Here is a 27,994-nt window from a genome sequence, read left to right as displayed (position 1 = left end):
CAATAAACTGGAACGGTGCGAATGAGTGTTTCAGCTTCTGCGTATGGAGCAAAGACGTCTGTGCCTCATGCTCAACACTGTAAGTGTGATTATTCCAGCGAAAACACCTTTGTGCCCCCCCTCCCCTCCTTTTCTCCTCGCAGTGCCACATGTGAACACGCAGCGCCCACGCAACACATCTAATTGCCTGAGCACCATCTAGCGCTATTAATATTTAACTCCACTCCCGCGCCCCTCCTTCTCCACGTCAATATGGCCACGCTGCAACAACACCGGCAGCTTCTCATGCATGCCACAGAAGTGAGCTGCAATTCCAGCAGGGATGGTGATGTGACCGTACGGATTTCTAACAGTACGTTGACGCCACACGCGCAACAGCACGAGCACCTTAGGCCTACCACCAGTGGCGGAGGAGGAGTCAAAGGCCACGAGGATAGAAGTAAAATGAACCCTAACCTCCACAAATACAGTATTTCCTCCAGCTGCAGTTCCGCAGACTCCAGAATGGCTACGACCTCCGCAACTAGGGCGCACAGGAAGGCACCGCCGCTTTTTGAGCGCTCCGCTGCCCAGTGCTGGGACCCTAAATTTGACTCCCCCATCCTGGAAGAGGCATGTCAAGAGAGATGCTTTCCTCAGACTCAGCGGCGTTTTCGATACGTCCTGTTCTACCTGGCAGTGGCGGCTGTCCTCTGGACCGTATACTTTAGCGTCAACAGCGACCGCTGCCATCCCATGACATTTCTAGCGCCCACGGCCTCGTTTTTGGTCCTCTTAGCACTCCTCTTCATGTTCACGTTAACTCAGTACTACACACAACTGTACAACCAAACGTCGTTGCTCCTGATTGCAGTCACCTTCGCCATCACTTTGGCCCCACAGATACAGACTGCAGGTTACACTGAGCTGGAGTGGGTTCATCGTGCAAATGCTTCATACCATTTTCCAGACTTACACCAATCCCCTTGCATCTCACCAGTGGCTACCTTCACTCTGTGTGTAGAGGTCCTCTTACTGTTATACAGTGTTCTCCATGTGCGTCTGTATGCTTCAGTGATGTTGGGATTCTTATACTCTATTTTATTTGAGGCATTAGGGTGGCTACCGTTGATTCACAGAAGCTATGATTCTACTGAGTCGGGGACACATTTGGAGCTTTCCAGCTCCAATTGGGAAACGGACACTCTCCGATGGCTGGGTCCAGCCAAAGCGCTGCTTCACTTGTGTGTCCACGTCATCGGTATCCACTTGTTCATTATGTCAGAGGTGCGCTCTCGCAGTACCTTTCTCAAAGTGGGCCAGGCCATCATGCACGGCAAAGACCTCGAGGTGGAGAAAGCCTTGAAGGAGCGCATGATCCACTCGGTCATGCCCAGACGTGTCGCGGACGAGCTAATGAAGCAGGGTGACGACGAGGGCGGCGGGAGTGAGAACTGTGGCAAACGTTATTCCTCCGGTACCTGCTCTGCCTCAGCTGTCTCGGTGAGCACCGGAGGAGGTGTTGGTGGAGCTTCACCATCGCAAAATTCCACGAGTCCCAAGAACCACCCACATAACAACCACAAACGCAAGAAGACCTCTATCCCGCGGGGGCAGATAATATTTCGACCCTTCAACATGAAACGTATGGAACCCGTTAGCATCCTTTTTGCCGACATTGTGGGTTTCACTAAAATGTCTGCCAATAAGTCAGCACCAGCCCTGGTCGGTCTTCTCAATGATCTCTTTGGACGCTTTGACCGTCTTTGTGAGCTAACGTGTTGTGAGAAGATCAGCACACTTGGTGATTGTTACTACTGCGTCGCAGGTTGTCCTGACCCTAGACCTGACCATGCCTACTGTTGTGTGGAGATGGGTCTAGGTATGATCCAGGCCATCGAACAATTTTGCCAGGAAACATGTGAAACTGTCAGCATGCGCGTTGGTGTCCATACCGGCACCGTTCTATGCGGGATTCTAGGAATGAAGCGCTTCAAGTTTGACGTCTGGTCAAATGATGTCAATCTGGCCAACTTGATGGAACAGCTTGGTGTGGCAGGCAAGGTCCACCTGTCTGAAGCCACTGCTCAGTTCCTGGATGACCGTTACCAGCGGGAGGATGGCCGAGTGGTGGAGAGAGCCGGAGAGAGTGTGGTGGAGAAGCTGAAGGGTGAGTAAATGTTTATCTCTTATTCACATACTTAAGATGCACTTAAAAAAGAAAAGGGTCTAACGTCTAATCGTTTGCTATGCGAACCTTAGGACTTGGTCACCAAGGGTTGAGTCGGGTCACTGCATGTCTTTACAACATTGAAGTATGTTATCTAACTAGTTTGCTTTGTTGAAACAGTCCACCAGATCAGCATGGTGATGAGATCAAGAGATTAGAGCACTCGTAACAGGAATATTTTGCATAATGCTGGTGGAATGTTTTTAGGTGCTAAATCAGTCAAGAAAGGGATTTGTTCAGTCAGGACAGACTTGTAATAAAACATACCAAATGCAGAGGCATATCAACGTATATCCTGTTGATGAGCCTCTGCGCCTTACTTCCCTTTTTTTCATTAGGTATGGGTATGGAAATAAAAAATGGAAAGAAAGTTACATCAGTAATAGTTTGTTGTTTGCTTTCCAGTGCTTAACAAGTTTCTATTCCTTGCTGAGCTTCTTTAAGATTTGTCAGCTTATTGGCCCATGCAAGAGCTCAGTTACTTTAGACACAAATACTGAACGTTCTAAGAAGCTATTTGTACTTACTGTTTATATTTGTGAACACTGGTTGTAATATTATATTAATTGTCTTCATTATTGACTAGCTTTACAGCTGACATTCGTAACAGTTTTATAGTTTTGAGCTTTATATATTTTAAATTAAATGATAACATTTCCATGATATGTGGAAATAAAATGTGGACAGTATCTTGGGCTATTTGTGAACAAAGACCTTGTTTCAGTATTCATACTTGACTCTCAACTGTGATCACTTTGTATTTCTAGAGTTAATAACAACAATAGACTGATACTGACATAGAGCTTTTGTTGCCGGAGAAGTCATGAATGCCATCTAATTTCCCTTAGAGACAGAGGCACACTGTTTGTGTAGGGAAATTGATTGACCTCTTTTCATTGGTGAGATGTCTATGGTGAGGGTGTCCAAACGTTTTGCTCTGGTGGTAGCATAGAGAACAATCAAAGGATGCCTGGGCCACTTTTAGAATGTGTTACTTTGAAGAGATTTCAATCAGGCAAATAGTTTAGGATTTTATCATTTTTGGAAAGTTGTTTTAGAACAAATTGTCAGTTTTTGCAGTACAAAATTCCTGTAAATAAATATGATAAAGCTTGAAATAAAGCTTGGAACGTTTTTAAAGGTTGAAAAGTTTATCCAAACCCATCTCAGTTGTGGTTTAGGGGGCGTTGGTGCAGTGGTGGGCAGCTGATTGCATTCATGTGATGCAATCTTGTCATGTTTCCCCTTTTCACCTCCATAACGGCTCAATGTCATGGGTATACAGTAGGCTTGACAAAACAAAAAACAGATCAATTGTACTGGCCGTAGATATGAATAGGCAGATATACCCTGAGCCTTTTAAGATGCATGGCTACGGTAATGCTAAGAAAATGCTTTCCATTATCTTTTCTATGACTGTTTCACTTGCCAACAGAGAACCGGATCACTAATCATGTTCATGTTCCGAATTATTAAAGATTGAGTAGATAGCAAACCACTTTTTGTGGAGAACTTCATGCAACCCAGACACTCTAAATATTCCTCCAGCAAACCTCTACTTAAGTTGAGTTAGAGACTCTGGAGTACGCAGAGATAACCACGCAGGCAGGGGGGTAGCATGCAAACTCACGAGAAGGTTGGAACCCAAAATTTGCATGTAGGACAATGTCACGACTAAAGTCTGCTGTGACGTATGCATTAAACTTGTACAGCGAGATTTGCTTTTCACACGGGCCGCAGCCCACTTCTGGTATAACTCCAAAGGCGGAAATTGAAGGACAGCTTTTATAGGCAGGGCACAAGGAACAAGAGACACGCATCTATCCTTTCCCAAGTGCATACTCTGTATGTCACTGACAGATAAGTGCCTATTTTTAAAGTGTATGTTTTTTTCCATCCTTGTAGTTGTACTTGTATTCCTATTGACTTCTTAGGCTCAGTTAGTTGAACGCTGTCATCCGTCACATTTGTATGTAAACGCGCTGGCTTTATAATAAATAATGCAGTGTGTTGTAGTTTTTCCACATTCAAGGTCTGAATCTTGAACTCTGAATGTACACAGAGATTGAATTATGCATTTATTTGCTTGTGTAAACAGAAGCATGCCCACATGTGCTTTGGTGTCTCGCTGCCTACACGTGCCCATTGTTCTGTACAGTGTAGTGCGGTGTAGAGTCCATGCCCCCTGGCTGGCTAGTCTGTGCTAACTCAAATGTGCCACCTAAATATGCAATAGAAAGTTGCAAAGTTAGGGCTGCAGCAAAATGAAAACACTAATTTGAAACAGAAAGTGTCAGGGGAAAATGAGAAATGCACGGTCAAAAAGGGAAACACTGTGGGGGGTCAATAATAAATAAAAGCACTGCATATCACCTCGTGGGAGCCAATCACCTTGAGGAATTGACTGTAACTGAAAAATAAAAATGAATTACAAATGTGTCCTATATCTAAGAATAGTATTTTTGTCAGTGTTTTAATGCCATTTTTTGACCTATTTTATTTTTTGGTGCTAATTGTCAGAATTTCTTTTCATAACCAAAGCCAAAACAAAAGCAGGTTTATTCGTTTGATTCATTGACATACCAAACACAATAATTGAAGAAGACAGAAGCGTAGTTATTTGCAAGGTGTTGCAAACATAAGTGACTAGATAGATCATTTATTGTAATTAAGTAAAATATCAACGTAATTTCAATCCCATAATTCTCCTTGATATATGTCAGCTTTTATACCTTGACAGGAAGCTTATATAATTTCGCCATTTGCAGTTAATAATGTTGATTGCATTGGTGGACTCTTTTTTTTTTTTTCTATGTTTCAAATGTTCAACTTTTTGAATGCATCCCATACACAGTTACTGGATAACACTAAGGCTGGAGACTAGTGCTATATAAAAAAAAAAAAAGTAGCGTAATTTATTTGCGTACTGCCTAACACTAATGCTGGAATGCAGTATCATTTTTAAGCATAATTGCGATCTATCTATCTATCTATCTATCTATCTATCTATCTATCTATCTATCTATCTATCTATCTATCTATCTATCTATCTATCTATCTATCTATCTATCTATCTATCTATCTATCTATCTATCTATCTATCTATCTATCTATCTATCTATCTATCTATCCTTCCATCCATCTTAAGTCAACTTCAAAATAAAAGTGTACTACAGCTACTGCATTGTTGTTCAGGTATTGTTTGGTGTATTTGGAAATCGGCTGTCCAAACACGACACTGGCGTGTGATGTGATATTGCTTGTCTTCCCTACTAGATCTTTTTTTTTTTGGCTGGGCCGTGGTCCCAGGAAAGAAATGGAAGCTCAGCAGTGCAATGTTGTAATTACCGTTTCACATTGGCAAAAAAATCATCAAGGTGCTTCAGGTTTCATAGTCTAGGAGGTTTTACTTGTAGAAGAAAGCCATCGTTGATATTGTTAGTTTTACACCATTGTGAATTCATTCATAAGTGTTACTGAAACCACTTATTACATATATGATTGGCCGGAGGGAGAATAATTAATGAAACATGTTTGTGCATAAAAAGGCAAATAACTAGAGAGCTCAATTTAAAAACAACCTCTTTAACTTGCTTGGAAATTGTAATCCTGCAAAATAATCCAAATTTTAATATGAATAAATATCCCTCTGTGCCTGTTTTTTTTTTTTTTTTTTTTTAAGAAATATATTTGAATCTTGATTATGTACGTAACTATCATGTATTCTGTAACATACACTCCAAAACTGGTTATGGCATAGAGCTAGTGAGTCGGCAAGGACCAAACTCTTTGCTCTTGGGGCCCTGATTTGGCCCTCATCCCACTAATTTGGATGGCTGGTATGTACTTTACTGTGAATGCGCAGGCTACATTAAACTTGAGTGGTGCTGTGTTAATGGTCATTCTAAATAATGCATATGGAGAGTCATCACAGTGCTGCTTATTATTTGATGAGTTTTTCTTCCATTGGTTTTTACAGCACAGGTCTTTGTTAGAGAAATATAGTTCAGTAATTGTTAATATATTTATGACTTGTATCAGTAGAAATTGGTGCGGTTGTTTAAAACTTTTTTTAACTAAAAGTAAGACAACATCTTTTAAGACTTAGATTTTTTTAATTAAAAAGTTAGTTAATTAACTGTTAATTTGAACACTCCTGTAATACGTTTCACAATTTTTAATATCAAAGGTCCCCTTATTAGAAACATTAGTGAGTACTATATTTATTGGAATCTGGTGTAATTTCTGTAATTTATTATTCTCAACTAGTTTTACATTCCATCATGAGTTAGAAGTGTGAGCTTTTCATCAAATATTGTCAATCATTTCCACTGCAATGTAGCAATGTGTGCTTTTTTTCTTGTATTGTCATATTACTTACAATTTGAAGCTTGTATGCATTCCAGCAATTTTTGACCATGTCAGAAACTTAATTTTAATCTGATTAACTTGCTTGGAAATAGTGACGTGTTACTGCTGCAGACAGCGTAGAAACTGACAAAAGTGAATCATGCTTTTTGAAGTACTTAAAGTAATTGAAAAGTGATTTACCTTCTAAATAACAGCTTAAAATAGTGTTTGATCCTCTCGCTAAAAGAAAACTCTTGTCTCATTGCCCAGATCATCCGATTTAGGGGTTTTGATAAAATGTCAAAGGAGGAATTCTGAAGTGTATTAGATGAGGAAAGAGGTGTGCTGGAAAACTGCTGTGTTCTGTGGAAAGACAGACTACTGAGTCATTCGAAAAAAAAAGGAGGAAGAAGGTCATGACCTTCTCCCATGGAGTTCCCACAGTTTATCTCTTTTTTTTTTTTTAACTCACGTGTCTTAAGAGGACGCTTTATGTCTCAACCGAGACAGTGCATTAAAAGTTCACAAGGAGTTTCTGAGATTTCTCATGCATGTTTGCAGGATTATTAGACCTTCCCTGCAAATTGTAAAAGTACCTCAGGAGACATTGATTCCTTCACAGTACAGGCAAAGTTGGTCATTTCTCGCTCAAGCGCTATGCTGCTACCACAGAACACGAGAGGCACTTAGTCTGAAGTGCATCACTAACGTGAGTTGAACATCTGTGTGTATGTGTGTGTTTATGAGCGTGACGTAGATGATGTGTGTCATCACATTTCTCAGGACACCACTCTACCAGGTCTAGCTTTTTCTGTTGTTGCCGTGGATATAAACTTCAACAAATGATGTGTCTTTGATTGATAGTTCTCGGTTCTTTACTGAAGGTACCTTGACAAAGACAAACATCAATCCTTGCATTGGGGTACCGAAGGAGAAAGGAAAATCACACTTATTAATCTGGGTTTACGCTGCAGGTCTAAGTACCCATTTTAAATGTTATGCCTATGTTTGATGGTTTTTAATGTAAAAATGTACATTTCAAGTAGGGCTGCACAATTAATTGAATTTTCATTGCAATCACGATATCGGCTACCACGATTAATGAAGCTGATCCTCTGCGATATTAACATTTAAAAAGCCTGCATGTCAAATTAAGCACTTGTCATCCTACCACCAGGGGGCAATGTTTCCCACATGCTTGCATGACAAAAGCCTCTGCTTTTCTCACCCTAATATATTATTTACCAGTGTGAAATGGTGTTGAGTTTCTCACCTGATTCCTAGTGAATACAGTGCTAGCTTTTAATTGAGACCCATTTTGAAAAATCCTATTGGCAAAAAATTGAAATAAATTTGGTTTGAAATGAGTGAAAATGACATATTGACTGCTAATTGATTAAAATGTGTTTAAAAGTAAATCATGTGCTTGGTTCTAAGTAGGCTTCATTTTTTATATCCGTTTGCACTCAGCATGTTAAGTTAGCTGTGTTGTCTTGTGTGCAAAGTTTTTGCCATGTCTTGGGTGGATTTGTTTTAAATATTTTTTACTTTATTTATTTTAGTTTATTATGAATATTATTTGTAAGTATCAAACTTTGGAGCCTTGTTTATTTATTGCTTGTTAAGTTTTCTAAAATACAGTTTCAAATTCAGTTTTCAAAACTAAAACTAAATCCTCAGAATTTTAGCCTCACTACTGAATATTGTGAATATCGTGCACATTTGTTCCATTAAAATATCATTTGCCATGTCTGCTTTTATTCTAGAAAAAAAAAAAGATTAGTGGTAATATTTTAGCTAGCGATGCAGCTAGCGGGGTTTTGGCAATTGGATACTGTACAGCAAATGTTTACTGACTATCGAGTGTCCAGATAAAATTAAAAGTTATAATTTTTTCCTTGCTGACTTGTGAATGACCAACTTTTATAATTTTTTTAAATCAACATTTATTTTACTTTAAACTTTGCTTAATAGCACACTATTTTCCTCCACCTCTTCCAATTCTCTTCCCATAACTTTTAGTCACATTTGTGTCAGCATGTTTTGTTAAAATGTGATCAGTTGGAATAGCAAAAGAATGTGTCAGCATCAAAGAGACAGTTTCATATGCGATCATTACACCAACTGGAATTTGGGAGGAAGAGTTAAAGCTGAAAGCCTAGTCAAGCTGTTACACTGCCGGGAACTACTGAGAAAAAAAAAAAAAGCATATCAATTATTGTTTGATAAGCTAACATTTATTTTGGAAGTTGGCCTTCGCGCTACATTACTGGTGTCTTTTACTGTCTTTCAACACTTGAACGATTGTTGCTGCGAATGCCTTATTTTTTTTAACCGAGGTGTTCGAATTGCTTGAAATGAAAATCATTTAAAATGTTAGTGAGTTCTCTCCATAATGTTCTGCTTTTGAATGAAGGTTTGGAAATTAAGACATTAGAAAAAACCTGATTTACCGATTAAGTGATTATTAAAATACTCGTTAGTTGGAGCCCTAGTACATACCCTTCTTATGGACCCATTTAGATTTAGATTAAAAAGCTTCAGATTCACATTCACAACAAGTGCTTTTTTATTTTACAAAAGAATATGAAGAATATACATATTTTTTGCTCCTAACTGCCTCTTCATAAATCTGCACCTTTATTCACATGGTGAATGGGAGGTCTGGAAGACAGGGAGATCTCATTGAACCGTCCGCACTAATAGACATTGAAAACGAGGAAAGGGAAGAGGAATGGGAGGGTATTTGAAGGAGTATCATGTGAGAGTCTCATCCCACGGTTCCATCGGCGTGTCCAAATATGGATCTGCTATTGCACAAGAGCATGTTCTCAAGACCTGCCACCGACTGGGCAGAAAACTGGAGGGTAGGAAAGGGAGGGGAGAAGAAAAAAAAAGACCTCAGGGAGAAGGGTTAAGTTTAAAAGCTTGAAAAATGAGAATAGCTTAGACACAAATATAAAGATAGGCTGTGTGAGGTGGTGACTGATGTAAGCTTGGCAAGACAACAGAGGAGTTTCTGGAGATGAAGGTTTGAGCCGTAGACGCTACACTAGTTAAGTCAAGTCAAACGATTGTAAGGCCGAGTCGGTGAAGAAAGAAAGCAAGTCAAAATCTATTTTTAGTCTTGGAGATGTTTACTCTCTGTTCCAGGCAGTAAGATGAAAGTAAAGGCACGAAAAAGTTTGCTCAATACAGTGAGAGTTTCACCATTTGTTTGCCTTTTATCTTGCAAAAACAATTGTTTGCTATACGCTTTTTGAATCAAGAGGTTACCTAACTCACGAAAGAATTATTAAATTATTTTTTTCATCTGAAATGAGAAAACTCTCACGTGGTCAGTCCTACAGGTCAAAGCCCTTTTTTTATGGACAGAAGTGTTATTTTGCATGTGGATGAAAACAGTTGATTTCACTGTGAGTGTAAGATAAGACATTCAGTGCCACCCATTTTCACGCCTCATCTTACACTCTTTAGGTGGGAAAAAATCAGTGCCAGCAGATCATGAATTTAATTACATTCTGCCTGAGTTTGAATACTTGATTTTATATATGTGTCATTATTGCCTGATATAAAATACTTTATTTACATTGTGATACCTTTTTCAGACGTATCACCCAACTTTTTTTTACACTTTCAACTTAATAATTTTGTGCTTGACAATTAATTTGTACTTTTTTAACAAAAAATTGTACTTGTTTAATATGAAAAAAATACAAAAACGCAAATTGATAGTTTTATCACTGGCATCAGGTAAAAATAGGCATTTTAGTGTGTTTTGCTGTGTTTCCAAGATATAATCAGTGGAGAGTCAATTGTGAGTAACCTCCTGTATAGCAGCCACTTGTTTGCAGCCAGCAATTGATATATCAGGATTTTATCGACTAAAATGATAAAAATGACCAAAATATGGTTAAGGTTACAAATATGGTCACAATAATGTAACAGTAATGACAACATGATGACTTGGTGTACAATTTCACTTGTGATAACAGATGAGTGAAGATTTTGGATGTTTGGTTTTCAAAAGTGATTTATCTCTATCCAGCTGAAAATTTCAAAGAAGAAAACATTAAAACAATTCCTATTTACACTTCTAAACCAGAGTATAAAATGTGCATTGGCTACATCCCTTAATGTGTTACCTCCCTGAGGAGGTACGATGATCATGTGATAAATTATTCATAAATATAAACTCACACAGAAAAACATTTTTCATTTCTAATTTGTTTGAGTGCGAGTGTGATATGTGCATGTGTGGTATTCAGAAGTTAGAGAGTGTGCGATAGAATAGTGTTTTTCTGAGGTGCGTGTCCATGCTGTTTATGATCTTCTGGTGTGCATGTGGAATTTCACGGCACTGTTATGCTTCCTCTCCATTCATTCTTTTCTTCATTCATTCATTTCTTTATTCAGTCAAGTCAAGCATTTTAAGAATGTCCAACTTTACATACTATGTGTGTATGACAGATAGGCTTGTTTCTACTAAGATATATGGAGCGAATGTAGCGGTGCACCATTGCACTACTTTAAATGAGTCATAGAAGGAAATGTCAGTTTTGTGTGTGTGGCTGTGTCTGTCTGTACACATGTGCAAGCACATGTGGGTTAGGACATGCCATTCTTTCAGTGTGACAAGTAGATGATGCATATTTCCTGTAGATGGGTGTCTTTTGCCAAAAGTCATGCTAACTTGGTGTGTGCTATGCCCCACTTTGCACACTTATACACAACAAAGGAACTTACTGTAAGTAACGCATAATTGCATTATATTTACTACAGGGGATTTTTGCATTCATGTTTAGAATGTTTTTCAATGCAGTGAACATGCGAGCATTACTTGATAGGGTTCACATTCACGCCCGGCAAATTAAATTGGATCCATAATAATCATCCAAATGGCTGATATTGACCTATTATTTTAACTGTTTATCTTTTTGGACTCTAACTATTTACAGCAGTTTTCTACAAGTAACACTGGTGTCTGTTTTTTTTTTTTTTTTACTACCCACACATTCGTCACATTAACCTTGTATCATTAAAAATACATTGTTTCATAAGTATTATACATTAAACAAGACACTGAACCCCAAGTGACCCCAGTGGTAAAATAAGTATTAGGTCGAAAAGTGCTGGATAAGTTTCTCTGTTTGAATGTGTGTTATACAGTATTTAACACCCATTCAATTACTAGCAACACAACACACATGAGAAAAAAACATATGCATAACATGCCAAAATGTGTTGTTGTTTTTTTAGTAGTAAAAGGCAAGCCTAAAACATGCATACTTTTTAATGTATTTTTTCATGACTCAAAAGATTCAAGAGTTTTACTGTCATATGCATAGCAATACTACACAATGAGATTCTTATTCTGTTCACTTGCCCAAGCAGACTACATTCCACAATCGAGCAAATAATAAAGTAGGCGGAAAAAAATACAGTAATCCTATAAATAAAAAACAGACCATAAGGTCCTTTTGGTACTACTTGACCGCAAACATCAAGGTCAACTGTGGGTGCATTTTGTCTTTTTTTTTTTTTTTTAACTGTTGTAATAGTGGAAGTAGCAGTAGGATTAGTCTAGCCAGCAAGCAGGCCACATTCAGTCCACTAAATCAATGATAAATTGGAATTATTGAGCTCTTAGTCATACTAGTGCTACAGAACTGTGGCATGATCGATAATACAACACCTGTGCGCATCAATAACCCATAACAAAGCTGCTCTGTGAGTTTGTCTGAAAACCCCACAACTGTACCTGGAAGTTATTTGACCATCCTGCGGCATAATCCTATTGTTTTAATAACTACTATATTTCTGTCTTGTGTCTCATGAAATGGTCACGAATTTCAAGGCCTGTAGTAGATTTTTGAGGAGGCTGTTGATTAAGTCAGAAAGCTGAAATGGAAGTGTACGGAATGTGGGTTATGTAAAGTATGCTCAACAGAGTGACCTTCAGTGGGCTCTCCCTCTCTCTGTCGCCACCCCAACATTTACCCGTGTAAATACTTTAACGTGCATAAAAGTATAGACTACATGCAGTTTTCAGGTCTTTTTTTTACATTTAACTGCAGCCCAGAGTGATCAGATGTCCTGTTTTAATCAGGACGTTCTCAGTTTTAAGCCTTGTGTCCTCGAGTCCTGACACATTTCACCTTGGTTGCACAAGCACAAAACATATGTGGGTAGATATATTCAGGTATATAAAATTAGCAACCTGAACAGCTTGATGTTATCAAGTCAAAGAAGTGCATTGCATTCAAAATTAGTCTAACTAGTTCAATTTGTCCCAAAAGTAATTTGAATAAATCTAACATTTAATGTAGCACCTTACTATGCACCCCTGAACATCTGATAGCCATAATACTTTCATGTGTTTATGTGCACGTCTGTCATATGAATAGACACGTTTCAAGTGTGGGATAAGGCCTCACAGTAAGGCCTGCTGCTGGCATAAAAGATAAAAATGTCTGCCAAGTCGGCTCCATTTGCTGACTAAGATAAATTGATTTTATTAAAGAATCGTGACTAATTTTATTTAACAGGACAAACAAGCAGGACAAAAAACTGTGATAAAACCCAGTCATGCTCATTGCTTCCACAGTCTTCAATTAATTTTTAATGTCTGTGCAAAATACCCCAATTAACATAATAGAATTTCGATAGTCACATACTGACTGATTGTTGATATTTGTGTGGTTGAATTGGGTAGCTGGATGTGCAAAACCTGATTTGAAGACCAGCAAGACAAATGACCCTCAGGATTTTTATAATGGTGCTTATGCTATTCAAAAAATGTAATAGTGGCTGCACACACACACACACACACACACACACACACACACACACACACACACACACACACACACACACACACACACACATATGCAAACACATTTTGTTTCACTTTGTTTGTTTTAGTAAAAATGTAGCAAATATGCTCTAGTACACAAAACATTTCATGAGCACACCCACTCAGCATCAGACTTACGTACTCACTACCACATGTGGGTCCACGGAATGTTTCTTTCATCTAAAACAGTTATCACATATGTGTAATTTCGTTGCATTTATTAGATTCACATGGGGAATGGCGTTATTGGTTTTGCGAGGGTTAACAAAAACGAATATTTTGCAAAAAAAATCCTCCCAAGCTTTTTCTTCTGGTTATCTTTATTACAAGAAATATACATTTATTCCGCAATTATAAGACACACTTTTTTCCCCTCAAAATGAAGACCCAAGATATGGGTGCGTCCTATAAAGATATGGGTGCGTCCTATAAATAGTAACTTATAAATTAGATTTTTTTTTTTTTTTTTGGGCAACATTCGAGGAAGATTGATCAGTCAGCCACATAAGACAAGTTTTGATGCACAGATGTGCATTTTTATATCGGCTGTATTGTCACTTACAATAATTACCGTAACGGTAAAAGCTAGAGAGCAGATGTCAATTGGCTGTTAACAGTAACCGCCTGTTATGGCTAACAGCACCTCATGTTAGCTGAGGTTATTATGGCATTTTTTCAATAAAAGAAGCGAACGGACTGAACCACTGTCCGAATCAATCCTTGTTCGTATACAAGACTATTACTAAAACATGTGGAACAAAGGATCATGTGAAAGTTATGAAGCTGATTGCCAAGATATGGACCTCTGTGTACCGGTTAGAGAACACGGAAAGGTATTGCATTTGACTTGTTTATTAATTGCGGTCTTTAGGCATATACACACAATCATAAACTTGGTGTAACAGTGATGAACTCCAGCTGTATTGCGAGGAGAAGAATAAGCAACTGCTTTGAGTGCATTCATTTTTACTTAACCCACAAAAAATAACTTACGGATCTATATATATATATGTATCATTCTGATACTTATATGTACATACATACATAATTCATGTTTATAACGCATTCTTGACAATTTACTCTTGGTACTGATAAAACATTGTAATTCTGAGTCATAAGTCATAAAAATCAAAGACTGGAGTTGACCTGAGTCTTAAGTCATATGAGTTAAGGGTCACACCTCTGTTTTCAGCCATTTCAGCAAAATGTTTTCAATTATACATTTTTATTGAGCGTATTCTTATTTGTTTCTGCATTACCATTTTCAAGTTTTGGGGATAAAAGAGCTGGATGGTTTTTGTTGTGTTGCAGTTGCTCAGAGTGTGCATGACCCTCTATTTTCACTCTTTCAACATCGATAACTTAAGACTGTAAAGTAACTTTGTGTAGTATAAAACTAAATTGTTGCTCTTTAAGTTGTCAAGATCTCTGCACCTCAGGCATATTTCGTCTTTAAAAAAAATTGAAAATAAGATCATCCAATCTTTTCACTGATAAACTGAAAATCACGTGACTCCACGCATGCCAACTTGTTGCACCTTTGGGGTTTTTAGCACAAAGGCCATCTACTTTGGTAAGTAGTGTGTATTTGGACAGGCTGATAGCAGCTGGCTATGAGGCACCGCTGTAATCCACTGTTTGCGTATTTCCTTGTTGGTCCTACAGCGGTGTGAATGTGAGCCCTGGGGTGATGTGTAAACAGAGTTGGGGAAACAAGCAGTGTTGCATTACCACCTGCTTGTCACGGCTGGTTTGAGTCTTTAAGTATACAGTAGTACCACAAATATTACATGAAAGGGCTCCAGCACGATACCTGTAGTCACATCTTTGTCGCTTGTTTTTTTTCTACTTTCATGTGAAATAAAACATAAAAATGAGAGTTTTTATAAGTTTTTGTTTTTCTTGCTGCATCTCCTCAGGGTTGAAAACCTACCTGATCTCAGGAAGGAAGTTTGGACATGATGAGTGTGGCTGTTCTCAGCTGGGAAGTGACTTTGTTGGGAAGAGCCTTCCTGCTTGTACACAGTGCCATGCTCCTGAAATCATCCATGGGGCTGTCCAAGCTGCTGAGCCCTTATTGCTCAACCAGCCACCAGACATGACTGGGGTAGGTCACAGTTTTCTTGTATTCAGATGATGGGTTGAAATTATATGAGGAAAAAAGGTTATTGTATTTAATGAGTGTTGTATATTCTAATGCATTAATGTTTTGTTACCATATTGGTCTACATCACAGACAGCTTTCGGTGAAAATCATAACCTGAAACTAGGGATGAGACGAGACACAAATCTCACGAGACAAGATGTCTCACGAGATTGAGTTCTGAAGACGAGAAAAGATTTCTGCAAAAAAGTTGTAACATAAATCATGCCCAATATAAATTGTCTAGTTTTCACATCCACCTCGCAGATCAAAGGTCCTGGGTTCAATTCCAGGCCTTCCCTTGTAGAATTTTGCAAATTCTCCCCATGCCCGTGTGGGTTTTCATCGGGTGCTCCGGTTTCCTCCCACAGTCACAAAAACATGTATGGTAGGTGAATTGGACAATCCAAAATTGCCGTTAGGTGTGTCTATAGTCTGGTTGGTGTTACCTGCGATTGGCTGGCAACCAGTTCAGGGTGTCTGTCCCCTACTGCCCAAAAACAGCTGAGATAGGCACTAGTACACCAGAGACCCGAGTTCGGATAAACGGCAATAGACAGTGGTTGGATGGATAGTTTTCACAGTTTATTTATATTGAGCATACTGCAAGTAAATTAACACTTCAGCGTGCAAATGTAAACATTCATGGGAGAGTCACTTTTGTTATAGCCCAAGTTTTCAGCTGCAGTTGACATCTTTCCTCTTAAATTGGAAGTTTACCAAATATTTTTTATTATATAATATTTTTATAGAGGCTTTTGGTATTTGGATGAAAATGAAAAAATAATATATATGTTTTTTGCTGTGTGAAAATGTAAGACAGCAGATGACCAAAAGCTATTTTTAAAATGATAAACGATGAACTTGTGTAACTTTTGATAATTATTCCCTTTTGCCGTGACACGTCGCTGAGAAGAACTTCAAAATAAAAGCATACCAAGGTATTTGTGTCCATATTTCATTTGGCGTAATAAGGTTTATTTTGAAGTGTTTCAGTGTTCTGCAGAGCATTAACAAGCAGCTAGATCTCCTGTGTCCTGACCTCATCGCATCATGCGAGATTTCGTCCCATCCCTAGAATCTACATCTCATTGCAACTAGATGAGTCTATTGAAAAAATGTCCAGAAGCAGAATTATTCATCAAGTTCACTTGTGTTCTCCAGCATCAATGTGTTTCCTGCCTTGAGGTCATGTCTTCAGCGGCAGAACAAGGTGATGAGGTGGCTGTGCTAAACGGCTGCCAAGATGAGCACAAAATCAACAGTGCTAAGGTGCCACAATTGCATCAACACTCAATTTCAGCAAGTGAATGTGTCTGTCACACCTTTAAGACTACCTCTAACATGCCCGCGTGCTTTTGTCCGTTTCATTTTGTGTCTGTCTCCAGTTCCTTCCTGGTAACAGCTTCAGAACGGCCAACGGCCTCCTGAGCCCACCACTTGATGATCCGGCAAGGGCAAGCCAGAGCTCGCTATGTGACATGCTCCAGGAGAAAGAGAAGAAGACGAGCACAAGCACGATGACCGGCACCAGCGCTGCCATGGCGGTCGGCGCTGGGGCACCGGGCACAGGAATGGAGCACTCAGCTCTTATTCAGCTGCGTGCCAAGAACTTTCGAGAAAAGAGCGACGCCCACTTTGTGGATGTTATCAGAGAGGACAGGTGAGCAAGTGGAATTTCTCAACTGCCGATAGCAACGAGACATGACTTAGCTAGCATAGCATTGCTGAAACGGTTCTAAATGATAGTCAATATTCTCCGCTTTTAAAATCATTCATTCATTTATTGTGAGTTTTGCAGTTAGTTTTCTTCTTGTTTTAAATATTGGTGTTCTGTTTTCTCTTGGATACATACAGTATATTTCATCCTCGGTTTATCTCTCCTGTTTCCAGCCTGATGAAGGATTATTTTTTCAAACCACCCATCAACAAGATCAGCCTCAACTTTCTAGAAAGACCCCTGGAGACAGCGTATCGCAGCAGCTACAAGGATGAGGTGCAAGCACATCACATTATTTCATGTTACACATCTCTTGCGTATAAACACACAATTCACAAAACATGCAGAAAAGCGATGCATTTTTTTGTTTTGTTTTAGTATTTCTTTTCTTAAGAAGGCCCAATAGCGGTGGGTCCAATTTGAAAGATGCCGTGATCAGTTCCAAGTAGCTTTTAAGATGTCAAAAGCGCCCCCCATGTTGTTGCACCCAGCGTTACTAAATGCTACACAAAAGGATTTTTGATCTGGGAAATTTGTTGCTGTAGGGAGAGCTGGGATGTCAGAAATTTTACACGTCTGATAAGGAAAAGTGTACTGTTGAATTTGACCTAAAAATCACAATCACACAATTGTGAAAATCATTGTATGTAGTTATTAAAATGGCATATACAGTATATTAGGATTCTATGAGCACCATTGATATGAATAAAGTGCACCCACCCCATGCACTTAATGCATTTTCTTTTTGAAAAAATTATCAATGATTTAATCTGTGTTTTGCCCCTCCCTAGTCTGATTTCAGACAAAATTGATGGTGGGATCTGAAAAATGATCTAAACTGCCAGGTTTCACTATATAGCTGTAATGATTGGTCGTATACATACTGTATCTCCACGTGACTTATCAATTTTAGCATTGTCTCTTTACAAGCGAAGCAATTAGTCCTCATGAGGGTCAGTAGTGTGCTTGAGATGATCCCAGCTGTTTTTTGGCAGTAGGTGGAGTATAATAATAATAAAAATTACATTGTCAAAATTATACTTAATTATAAAATTGTACTGCCTTTGGGTGACCAAGGGGGAATAGCACATTGCATTGGATTGCAGCATTAAATCATATGGTAGAGAGTTTTGGTTCCTAGAATTCTGTTTAATTATAGTATGGCGCTTATGACTTTTCAAAAAATCTGAATACCACATTGTATTATATTATAATAGCTATTTTTGCTCATCGAAAAACAAACATTTTATTTTTTGATGGGATGCTGGGATGGAATAATTGTATTTGTATTCATTGCAATTCTTTTTTGCTTTTTTTGAGACTTTCAGGGTAATTGCCTAAGTAATTGACTTCTCTTTTTCCTCTCCTTCAGGTGAAAAACCAGGTCCAAGAACAGACCTTTGCAAGCTGCACATTCAGCTCTTTCCTTGACGTTCTTCTGAGCTGTTTCATTTTCTTGGCCCTCACGCTGGCCTGTTTCCTCCCCTCACTGGTAAGCTCAGCCACTGTGGGGTCCCCATCTTCTGCATCACTTGCTGTGGCCCCCCTGGCTGGCCTTTTGGAACTGGCCTCCCTGGTGCTCTCAATACGGTGAGCCGACATACAGTAGATATGTTCTTTCACTTTCTGTTTGACAGTTGGGGCATCTAGTTCATAGTCATAGTCATTTCCTCAGGTTGGTTTATTACACTGGCTATTTGCTTGACTCCAGCTTCCATCAGCGATGTAGCGTACATGTCAGTGACATGGTGAATCACTGTTATACATGCAAAATCACTGTTGCTGTGGCAAAAACTGTCATTGTGGCAAAAATGACTAAAAGTATATACCTACAGTACTTATAAGTCTTGACCCAAACCATTATTACTAAATGAATAAATGAGAACGCTATTTAGTCAGAAGCATATAAAGTGAAGTCAAGGACAGGCACAATAACTAAATGAGGCTTGTAGGAAAGAGTAATTGTATGTTGTAAAGTGTTAATAATCACGAGTATGTAAATTTGGCAAAGTACAAATTGGCTCATGAAGAGAAAATGTTGTGACCTCAAACTAAACAAACAACAAAAACAGTTTTCCTATCAATGACATCCCTGCACATTGTTTAGAAAAATCTTCAACATCTTTTCAGAAATTTGCAGTTACAGAAAAACAAACTTTTTTTTTTAAGAACAAAGTAATGCTTTGCGCTTGTGAATGATACTGACATTTCCTCTCCTGTAGCATGGCCTTCTATCTGGAGGAAGTGATGAACTGTACCCGCTCGCTGCTTCTGGTAGTATCTGGCTGGGCTGCTCGTCACATGATTGGGGCTGTGTTAGTGTCCTTACCAGCCGTCTTGGTCTTGTCTCACCTACCCTGTGGCGTTCAGCTACCACTTCAGGTAAACCGGGGTTCTCTGAAAGATCAATCTGCGTTAAATGACAACTCACATTAAGCCCTGAACAAGTGGGACAAGAGAGTTTAGTTAGGATATACAATACTGCATGTACAAGGATGGACAATACTGCATATCCTGCTATTCTTGTGGTTACATATACAGTATAGCTAACGTAAATTACAACTACCAAAGACATCTGATTAAAAGCCACAGTGGGCGTAGCCATAAAAACTAATTGGTACGTGTAAACTTGAACAGTGTCATTGGTCCACTGTGATATGTGATTTTAATTGTTAGGTGTGAAGGGACTGGGTGAATGTATTTAATGCTTTAGGTGCCACAGAAAAAAAGCTGTTTATGCGAAGAATCAATCAATGTATCAAATTTTATTTGTATAGCCCTGAATCACCGAAGTCTCAAAAGGCTTCACAGGTGAAAAGACGTCATGAAAGAAGTCATTCAGAAATATCTTTCGGTGTAGGTACACAACAGCATCCACTGTCAAAGCTCCCAGAAGGGGAAGGAAAAACTCAAAAAACCCAATTTGGGGAAAATTGGAAACCTTCAGAAGGAACAACAGGTGGGAGGAGCCCCCTTCCAGGCTCACAGGTTGAAGTGGATGCTGCATGTACCAAATACAGACAAATACAGATACACAGTACAGATTACAGAAAAACTAAAGAAAGAAAGAACGTCAGAACCACATGGTAGATGTTGCTGGCTGAAACAGCACATCTTAGTCAACTTGATTTGTAAAAAAGTGATCAGTAAGAACAGAGACTGTCAATATTACCATTAAAGTGTGCAGAGTCATTTACATCAATTAAAATGTCTTTGAAAAGTAATCTGCTTTTTATTTGGGGCACTCAAGTGTTGCTAGCTACCGACTAGGTTATACTAGATGCTTCACTACATGCTGGCAACAGGCGCTGTACAATAAAATTCCAGCGTAATGAAGTTTTTGAGTGCCCTGAATGAACATGATTTTAGAACAACGTTGTGTTGTTTATATCTGGAGTCGAAACTCTATCTGGGAACAACTGTTGTACAGTAGATAGAGTTGAATCAGCGGTTGCCGCAACATGCTTCCATGAACAATTTTGAAATAAAAGCATACCAAGGCCGTGGTGTCCATCCATCATTTGGTAAAGTAAGGTTTATTTTTAAGTTGGCTGGGCTTCTTACTACTTCTATGCGGTGCATTCTCCTGTGTAATCTATTGCATCGCAAGATCCTGTACCAATAACAATACACATGTAAATTTATTTTGACTCAATCATTTGGATTCATTCTACAAGGTCTTTAATAGGTAACTGGTTTGAATTTTCTTTTACCTCTATTTCCTCTAGCTGACAATGTTCTTGTGCTGTGCCACTATCATCGCCATCATCCAGTACTGCAACTTCTGTCAACTCAGTTTTTGGATGCGTTCCGTCTTAGCCACTGCTACTGGGATCGCCATGTTGCTGTTGCTTTATAGCCCCTTGCACAGGTACTGATGCATATGCTTGTGACAATTGTATCCCACCTACTGTTTGTTAGTTTGAAGGGGGCTGATGGTGGAATTATAATAGCATTCCAGTTAAATGTTTTAGTCAAGCTACTAGTACTACTCAATCAAATTGTGTAAATTTTAAAGAAGATGATTTTTTTATTTTTTTTGGCAAAGTCAGTTTCTCGGTAAGTTAAAATCTTGTAAAATTGACATTACTGTACCGAGCTGTATGTTTCTTGGTTTGGACAGACAAATGTGAGTGTGGGTGTGCGTGTGCGCATGTGTGTGTTATATGACTGCAGTTCTGATTGACAACACTTTCCTCTTTCAGCTCCAGTAATAACACCTTACCAGTTCATGGGTGAGTGTCTCCATGGGAACAGAGGTGTATGATGGACGAGTGACATTTCCAGGGTCAACAGGCGCAATGGCTTGCTTTTTATAGTTTTCATAACTGCAGCTTTGGACTGGCTTTTACTCTACCTTATTATTCCGCCCATCCCCTTATCACTCTCTCTGTGCAGCAGCAATAATGGTTGCTAAATTTGACTTTTACTGGTAATGACATACAGCCTGCACTGCCACATGTCTCTATTGGAATAATATGATATTCTTGAGACGGTTGATTTTCATGGCTATTTTCACCATTTTTTGACTTTTCATGAGAGCATTGTATCAGTGGTGATTATTCAAACAGAATTGTCATAAAGATAAGAAAAAAATTCTCACACTCTCTCTCTCTTACTTGTAAAATGTTTTTCACATTTATGTGACAATTATTTGTTAAAATGCTGCTTTAAACAGTATCTTATTGTGTTTAGAAGTTTGCTGCAGTGCCTTAAATCCTGTTTGCATTTTTTGCTTTTGAAGCAATCATTTATGAGTCGATGAGGATTCTCGTGTTTTTTCCCCCAGATTGAACATCTCCATATTTCTAAATGATGGGTCAACTTCACACTCAGACCATGGTCCTTCCCTAAGACCTCATGACCTCCTGGTGCCAGAAGCGGTTCTTGCCTTCTTCCTGCTTCTTCTGCTCGTCTGGTTCCTAAACCGTGAATTTGAGGTCAGCTACCGTTTGCATTACCATGGCAACGTGGAGGCAGACAAGCACCGCTCCAAGATTCAGACGATGCGGGATCAGGCGGAGTGGTTACTCGGCAACATAATCCCCATCCATGTCGCTGACCAGCTCAAGGTTTCTGTCAAGATGTCACACTGATTGTTTCATAGACCTCCTTTAAATTCCCAAACATTTTAAATCATGTTTAGGATTCATCAGCGGTTCTTAGTTAGATTTGAAATGGCAAGCCAACCCAAAAGATTTCTATAGAATAATACTGTACTCTATGCAGCACCACTAAACATGGTGTTTTGATTGATACCGGTATTTTGTTTGCGGAATATGAATTAAACAGCAAAATCTACTCGTTTTTATCCTTCTCAGGGGCCATATTTCCACATGCTTTTGACTAGAAATTGCATCACAGTTGCTCAGGTTACACGTTTCATCTTGCGAACGTCACATCACAAAATTCAGAAGATGATGTGAATGACTGTTACCAGGGTCCTGCACAATTATGATGTAATTTTCACCTGACAGCAAGTGGCAAAACATCCACCTCCTGAAAGCAAGTGGATTTTGCTGATGAATTCATGCTTCCACAAATGCAATATTAATCAGATTGCTGTGTTTACGCTAAAAAATTTTGGGTTCACTTATCCATTGAGAAATGAAATGCTGATGTAGTAACCCTACTAAGTACCAATGTCTCATATTTTGCTGTTTATTTTTTCCCAGGTGACACAAAGCTACTCCAAAAACCATGACAGTGTGGGCGTGATCTTTGCCAGTATTGTCAACTTCAGTGAGTTCTATGAGGAGAGCTATGAGGGCGGGAAAGAGTGCTACCGTGTCCTCAATGAGCTAATTGGAGATTTTGATGAACTCCTTCGAAAACCCGAATTCAAGAGCGTGGAAAAAATCAAGACAATCGGCGCCACCTACATGGCGGCGTCCGGACTGAATGTCCAGCAACTGGCGGAGAATGAAGAGGACTCTCCCCACGCTCACCTGAGGGCGCTCTTCAACTTTGCCCTGGAGATGATGGGTGTACTGGACGACTTCAACAAGAACATGCTGGGCTTCGGTTTCAAGCTCCGCATAGGATTCAACCACGGGCCGCTGACGGCAGGGGTGATCGGCACCACTAAGTTGTTATACGACATCTGGGGAGACACGGTCAATATCGCCAGCCGCATGGACTCCACTGGTGTGGAGTGTCGGGTGCAGGTGAGCGAAGAAAGCCACGCTGTCCTCAGCGGCATGGGCTTGGCTTTTGATTATAGAGGTACTGTGAATGTGAAGGGAAAAGGTCAAATGAGGACATTTCTGTTCCCCAAAAACGGCGAGTGTATGTGCCAAGATCAACAGGAGCTCAGTCCCAGGGTCGGACCCTCGCCCGCCCAATCCTTGACAAATACTATATCAGCTGTTATCCAGGCAGTGGCTCCCCAGGCTTCTTTGTCTCCGTCCACATTTCCGCCACACTTACAAAGTGTAGTAAGGCCCAAGACCATCTTAGCTTCGTCCGCAGAAGCGGGCAAGGAAGGATATAGGGACCCTTTACACCAAGCTGGGGAATCCTCCACCAAAGACCCTCACTTCCTCTGCACCACCTCTGACCCTGTAATCTCAGAAGGGGCACAAGTGCCCCTTCAGGTGCAGTCAAGTGGAGAGTATATTGGCGAGGAGGCAGACGAGCTAACAAGACTCAATGAGGAGTTTTACTCCCGGCTGTGAACCGCCTAACCCAGCATCCCATGTTTTTTTTTCCATCCCGCTGCTGCCCTGAGCTGCTATCACTCCAGGGCTGTTTGCTGGTCCAAGGAGGATGTCCTTTCTTCATGAAGAAGAGGAAAATGGTTGAGGTAAAAGAGGAAAAATTGCTACTTACATTCTTAAATGGAATTTAACATTGCAGTAGACTGAACCTGTGTTGAGCACAGTAGGGAAGAAGGATGACGGCAAAAGGGGCAAAACCATATTTTGTTGGTATTTTTTTTTTTTAATTTGCATTGTTATTAAGTGCCTTCAGGACAAGAACAGCACAAATATCAATACCGAACAAACTTAACAAACTTTTTTTTTTTTTTAGCCCATAACATGTAGACTGCCGAACACTTTGTGGTTTCTTACACAACACCTGCAAAAAATAATTGTTCTTGTGCCATATCATTGTATTGTGATCTTAAGGGAAAATCATTTTAGATTTGTAATAATAGGTGCCAATGCATCGTTATAGGCTGACAGGGAACTATGGGAAGAACGAGGGAATCACATGAAGCAGTGTTAAATTTTTCTTTGTATTCTACTTTGACATGAGGACTATATACAGTATTCATTTGTGCTCACGTTTTAAGAGAATATGCTACAAAGCAGGCTGCATAGATTTGATTTTGTTAGAAATGCACATTTAAGCACAGGTCTTGCACAATGTTTTTTTTTCTTCGACCACTTATTTTTAGAAGTGAAAGAGCTAAAAACAAAAACGTATTTTCTTTCACAAAGTAAAATCAAAAGCACAATATCAAAACTTACAACATTTAATTTGGGGAAAAAGGGAGATCATCGCAAATGACAGGAAGGCACTTTAGTTAAAGACTTGATACTGTGACCCAAAATCTTTCATATGGGCATGAAACAATCACTTTCTTAGGCCTGTAAAATAGCAGATTTAAACTTGATCTTATTGAAGTTTCTAGGATAACGGTCACTCAGCAAACGCCACTTCTTCACAGTTTGATTAAATCAATGAAAAGTAGGGATGTCAAGATCTTGCTCACGTGATCAGAAATCAGGCCGGATCACATCATTTTCAGCTTGAAAATATGGGGTTTTAATATTTTTTATGATTGTTTTTGAAGTGCCACAAAGCAGAAAAAAAATCATTCAGAAATACACAGCGATTGCCAAAAGAAAAAAGATTTACTATATATATGTGTTATACTACGCAACATCACAACACAGCCGGAAACAGCGTCAGTGGTTGAATGTTCTGGAATGTTCTTGTTGCCGGAAGCTATCGTGAAGCTAGTTAGTAAACAATGATAATGCCTGTAACGGAAATATTTAATATGAAAAGCAGAGATGGTGGAACGAGGACTTGGAATGGTTGCTAATTGAGCATTTGGTGTGGCAGAACGTATAAATCTGCGCTTCACACAACTAATTCAACACAACTGAAAAACTGATACTTGGTTTTTAACCCCTGCTCCTTTTGCCATATAAAATGTTTCATGTTGGGATAGTTTTGTAAAAATATATAAATAGGATAGTTTGGGTTCAATTTTTCCCCTTCTCATTAATGTAATCTCCTCATGCAAAGGTTGGTGTACGGTATTGAAAATATTTTCAGTGTAGTGAAGTACTGCAGTAAGTAGATCAAGTGGGACTGTGAGGGACAATCGTTGCGTAGACAAAGATTGTTCACTTTGGAGAATCAAAGCACAGAACATTCATTTATTGCCTTAGCCAGAAGGGGGAAATAACACATCGGTCAGTTCGCCTTTTGTATTTATTCAATTTTCAGTTTTCTCCATTATTCTGCGTGATTGTTTTTAAACATGTGGGACACAGCCTCTTAATCGAGGGGGGCTTCTACTGTATCAATAGACTTAATGTTGTGCCACTTTAATTGTGTGATCTTAACGCGCGCCGTAGCTTAAATGAGTTGATTGTTTTGTGGTGCCAAAAGGTATGAGTGTATTTGTGAAGAGTTTTGTTTTTCAGAATGTATGGTAGAATGTTGAGAATAGATGGCTGTATGTTCAGATGGGAAACCTTGCTTTTGTGACATTTATTTTGTTAAGTGACAGTTTTACGTTTTTTTTTCATCCCCGTGGTAACCGCTTGCCTCGGTAATCGTGGCGGTTTCTGCGTCAAATGAAGCACTTGTGTTCCTTTTATGCGCCAGAAAGCATTTTCCTTGAAGTCAATCATGCAGATATAATTGCAGCAATGAGGCACAAAAGGAAATCAATCTGCCACAGGGCCACTGTTGAACTGATTGCAGCACATTGGGCAATAGCATGCATTGATCAGAGGGTAATTACAATCACGGTGTCTGGAAATAAATGTAACACCCAAATACTAAAAAAAAATGGTGTTGACCTTTAATTCCGCTAATTTTTATCTTTAAAAAGTCCCGAAATTAATTTTCTGCTTGTGAAACATTTATTTGAAATTTCTGAATCGAGGAAAGTATGAGAAATTGTTGATCATATAGAGTACAAATGCCCTTGTGCTACCAGTGCCTTGTGAACACATTTCTACATAGGCCACACCAGTGTGTGTAGCTTGTGGTTATGCATCACATTATTACAATGCAAGTACATTTCTCTGCAGTATAAAACCTTGGAGACGCAATAGTCGGGGTCATACAAAGTGCTTTATGGATTGAAAGTCTTGTATAATTTGCTTATTTGCTTACTGTCACTTTTTGTCAACTTTTAGTCTCTCAATACAATTACGACCAAGCAGAATGAGAATAACGGGTTACAGGGTCATTCTGCGTCATTTGAATCAAAACGGTGGTATTGCAGCAAGTTTCTTAAATGAATGAATTCCACAGCCATGTCAATGTTTTTTCAATTATTGTCACATATTTGGTATAAAAGATGATACATCACCAAACCTTGCCGTACAGAAGACACATGTGTTTTTCACAGAACCCAACTAGGAATGGCCCCTTAAAAAACATCTCCTGTCTTTTATCCACATTTTTTTTTACTTCATGTCTATAAATGTATTACTATTATTAGCTAACAAGCTAGAACGGGACGAGACAATAACAAAGATAAATTTAAAACATATAGCTGGTGTTCTGCAGAAATGACTATATCTTGACAGCTTGTTAAATATACGATATTTCATTGGATTTTTACGACATACTGTTCAATTTAGCGTCACACATCTGACATGCTTTAAATGAGAAAATATATAGAATAACTACAAACATAGCTACACACAAGCGTCTTCAAGTCCCTCAGTTTTGCTTATTTAAAGAACACTATTGATTGTTGGGGTATATTGCAAGAACTGATTTGCTAAAGTGTTTACCCCTGCAACACCCCAAAAAACAGCTTGTTTCTTTGAACACACAAATAAGGCATCACATTTTGTTGGGACAGCAAAACAAGGAGCCAGCAAAATCAGCATTTCGTCAGCATGTGTTAAAATTAAATGCTACGACATAATCCCTATCTGTCAAATGAACCATCAATAATCATTATCAATAGATAATACTTAATTTCAGTGTTTTTGTTTTTTTAAGTATGCGGGGCAAAAATGAGAGCTGTTTGACAACAATGCTTTTACCTTTATGCGTTGGTTTAATGCTCATGAGATGTATTCTGTATGTTTTGTGCACATTATCCTATATCAACACATGATTATCTGTACACATTTTGCACAAAGCACTCAATGTTTGTACATATGCAATCAGTTTTGTCACGTGATTGTTTTTTTTATACGTGCGCATGTGTTCGATTTTTGCCATAAAACTATGAAAAGGAGACGCCTATTCTTACAATTGATGCAATGTGTGCCTATTTGAGTGTGAATGTTATGATTTTCATTACTCATTTTTCAGTATGATTGAAATAAACCTGCAAGAAGACAACAATGGTGTGAACACTGTATAAGGATGGTTTCATGTCCATTATTAGCTTTGCACATTTGTTTTAAAAAGTTTTTTTTTCATAATCCTTGGGTAGGTTGATTGTTTTTAACATATTAACTTACTGTGTATAAAGCTGTTTGGCCAAATTGACAAAATATA

At 38.9% G+C, this 27,994-nt stretch overlaps 1 protein-coding gene across 1 annotated transcript; it reads left to right on the top strand.

Annotated features, from left to right (window-relative positions):
* adcy9a (adenylate cyclase 9a) lies at positions 1-27,832 on the top strand. Its single transcript, XM_088419473.1, has 11 exons — positions 1-2,149; positions 15,335-15,522; positions 16,723-16,830; positions 16,947-17,221; positions 17,452-17,554; positions 18,651-18,868; positions 19,501-19,660; positions 21,007-21,149; positions 21,484-21,513; positions 22,068-22,350; positions 22,954-27,832. Exons 1-11 carry the CDS (start codon positions 253-255, stop codon positions 23,953-23,955), a joined length of 4,407 nt encoding a protein of 1,468 aa, XP_088275599.1. The 5' UTR covers positions 1-252; the 3' UTR covers positions 23,956-27,832.
* Positions 27,833-27,994: the final 162 nt, after the last annotated feature.

This window comes from Hippichthys cyanospilos, chromosome 7 (genome assembly GCF_059441005.1).
Source record: "Hippichthys cyanospilos isolate Australia breed blue-spotted pipefish chromosome 7, RoL_Hcya_1.0, whole genome shotgun sequence".
NCBI lineage: Eukaryota > Metazoa > Chordata > Actinopteri > Syngnathiformes > Syngnathidae > Hippichthys > Hippichthys cyanospilos.
The sequence above is the reverse complement of the archived record's forward strand: the minus strand, read 5'-3'. Positions and strand labels throughout refer to the sequence as shown.

What these genes read in the sequence shown, in the direction of transcription:
- adcy9a (XM_088419473.1), top strand. Translation starts at nt 253, where the DNA reads ATGGCCACGCTGCAACAACACCGGCAGCTTCTCATGCATGCCACAGAA. An exon ending in ACAAAATCAACAGTGCTAAG is followed by an intron (nt 16,831 to 16,946) that starts GTGCCACAATTG and finishes GTCTGTCTCCAG; the next exon opens with TTCCTTCCTGGTAACAGCTT. An exon ending in CTTTATAGCCCCTTGCACAG is followed by an intron (nt 21,150 to 21,483) that starts GTACTGATGCAT and finishes TTCCTCTTTCAG; the next exon opens with CTCCAGTAATAACACCTTAC.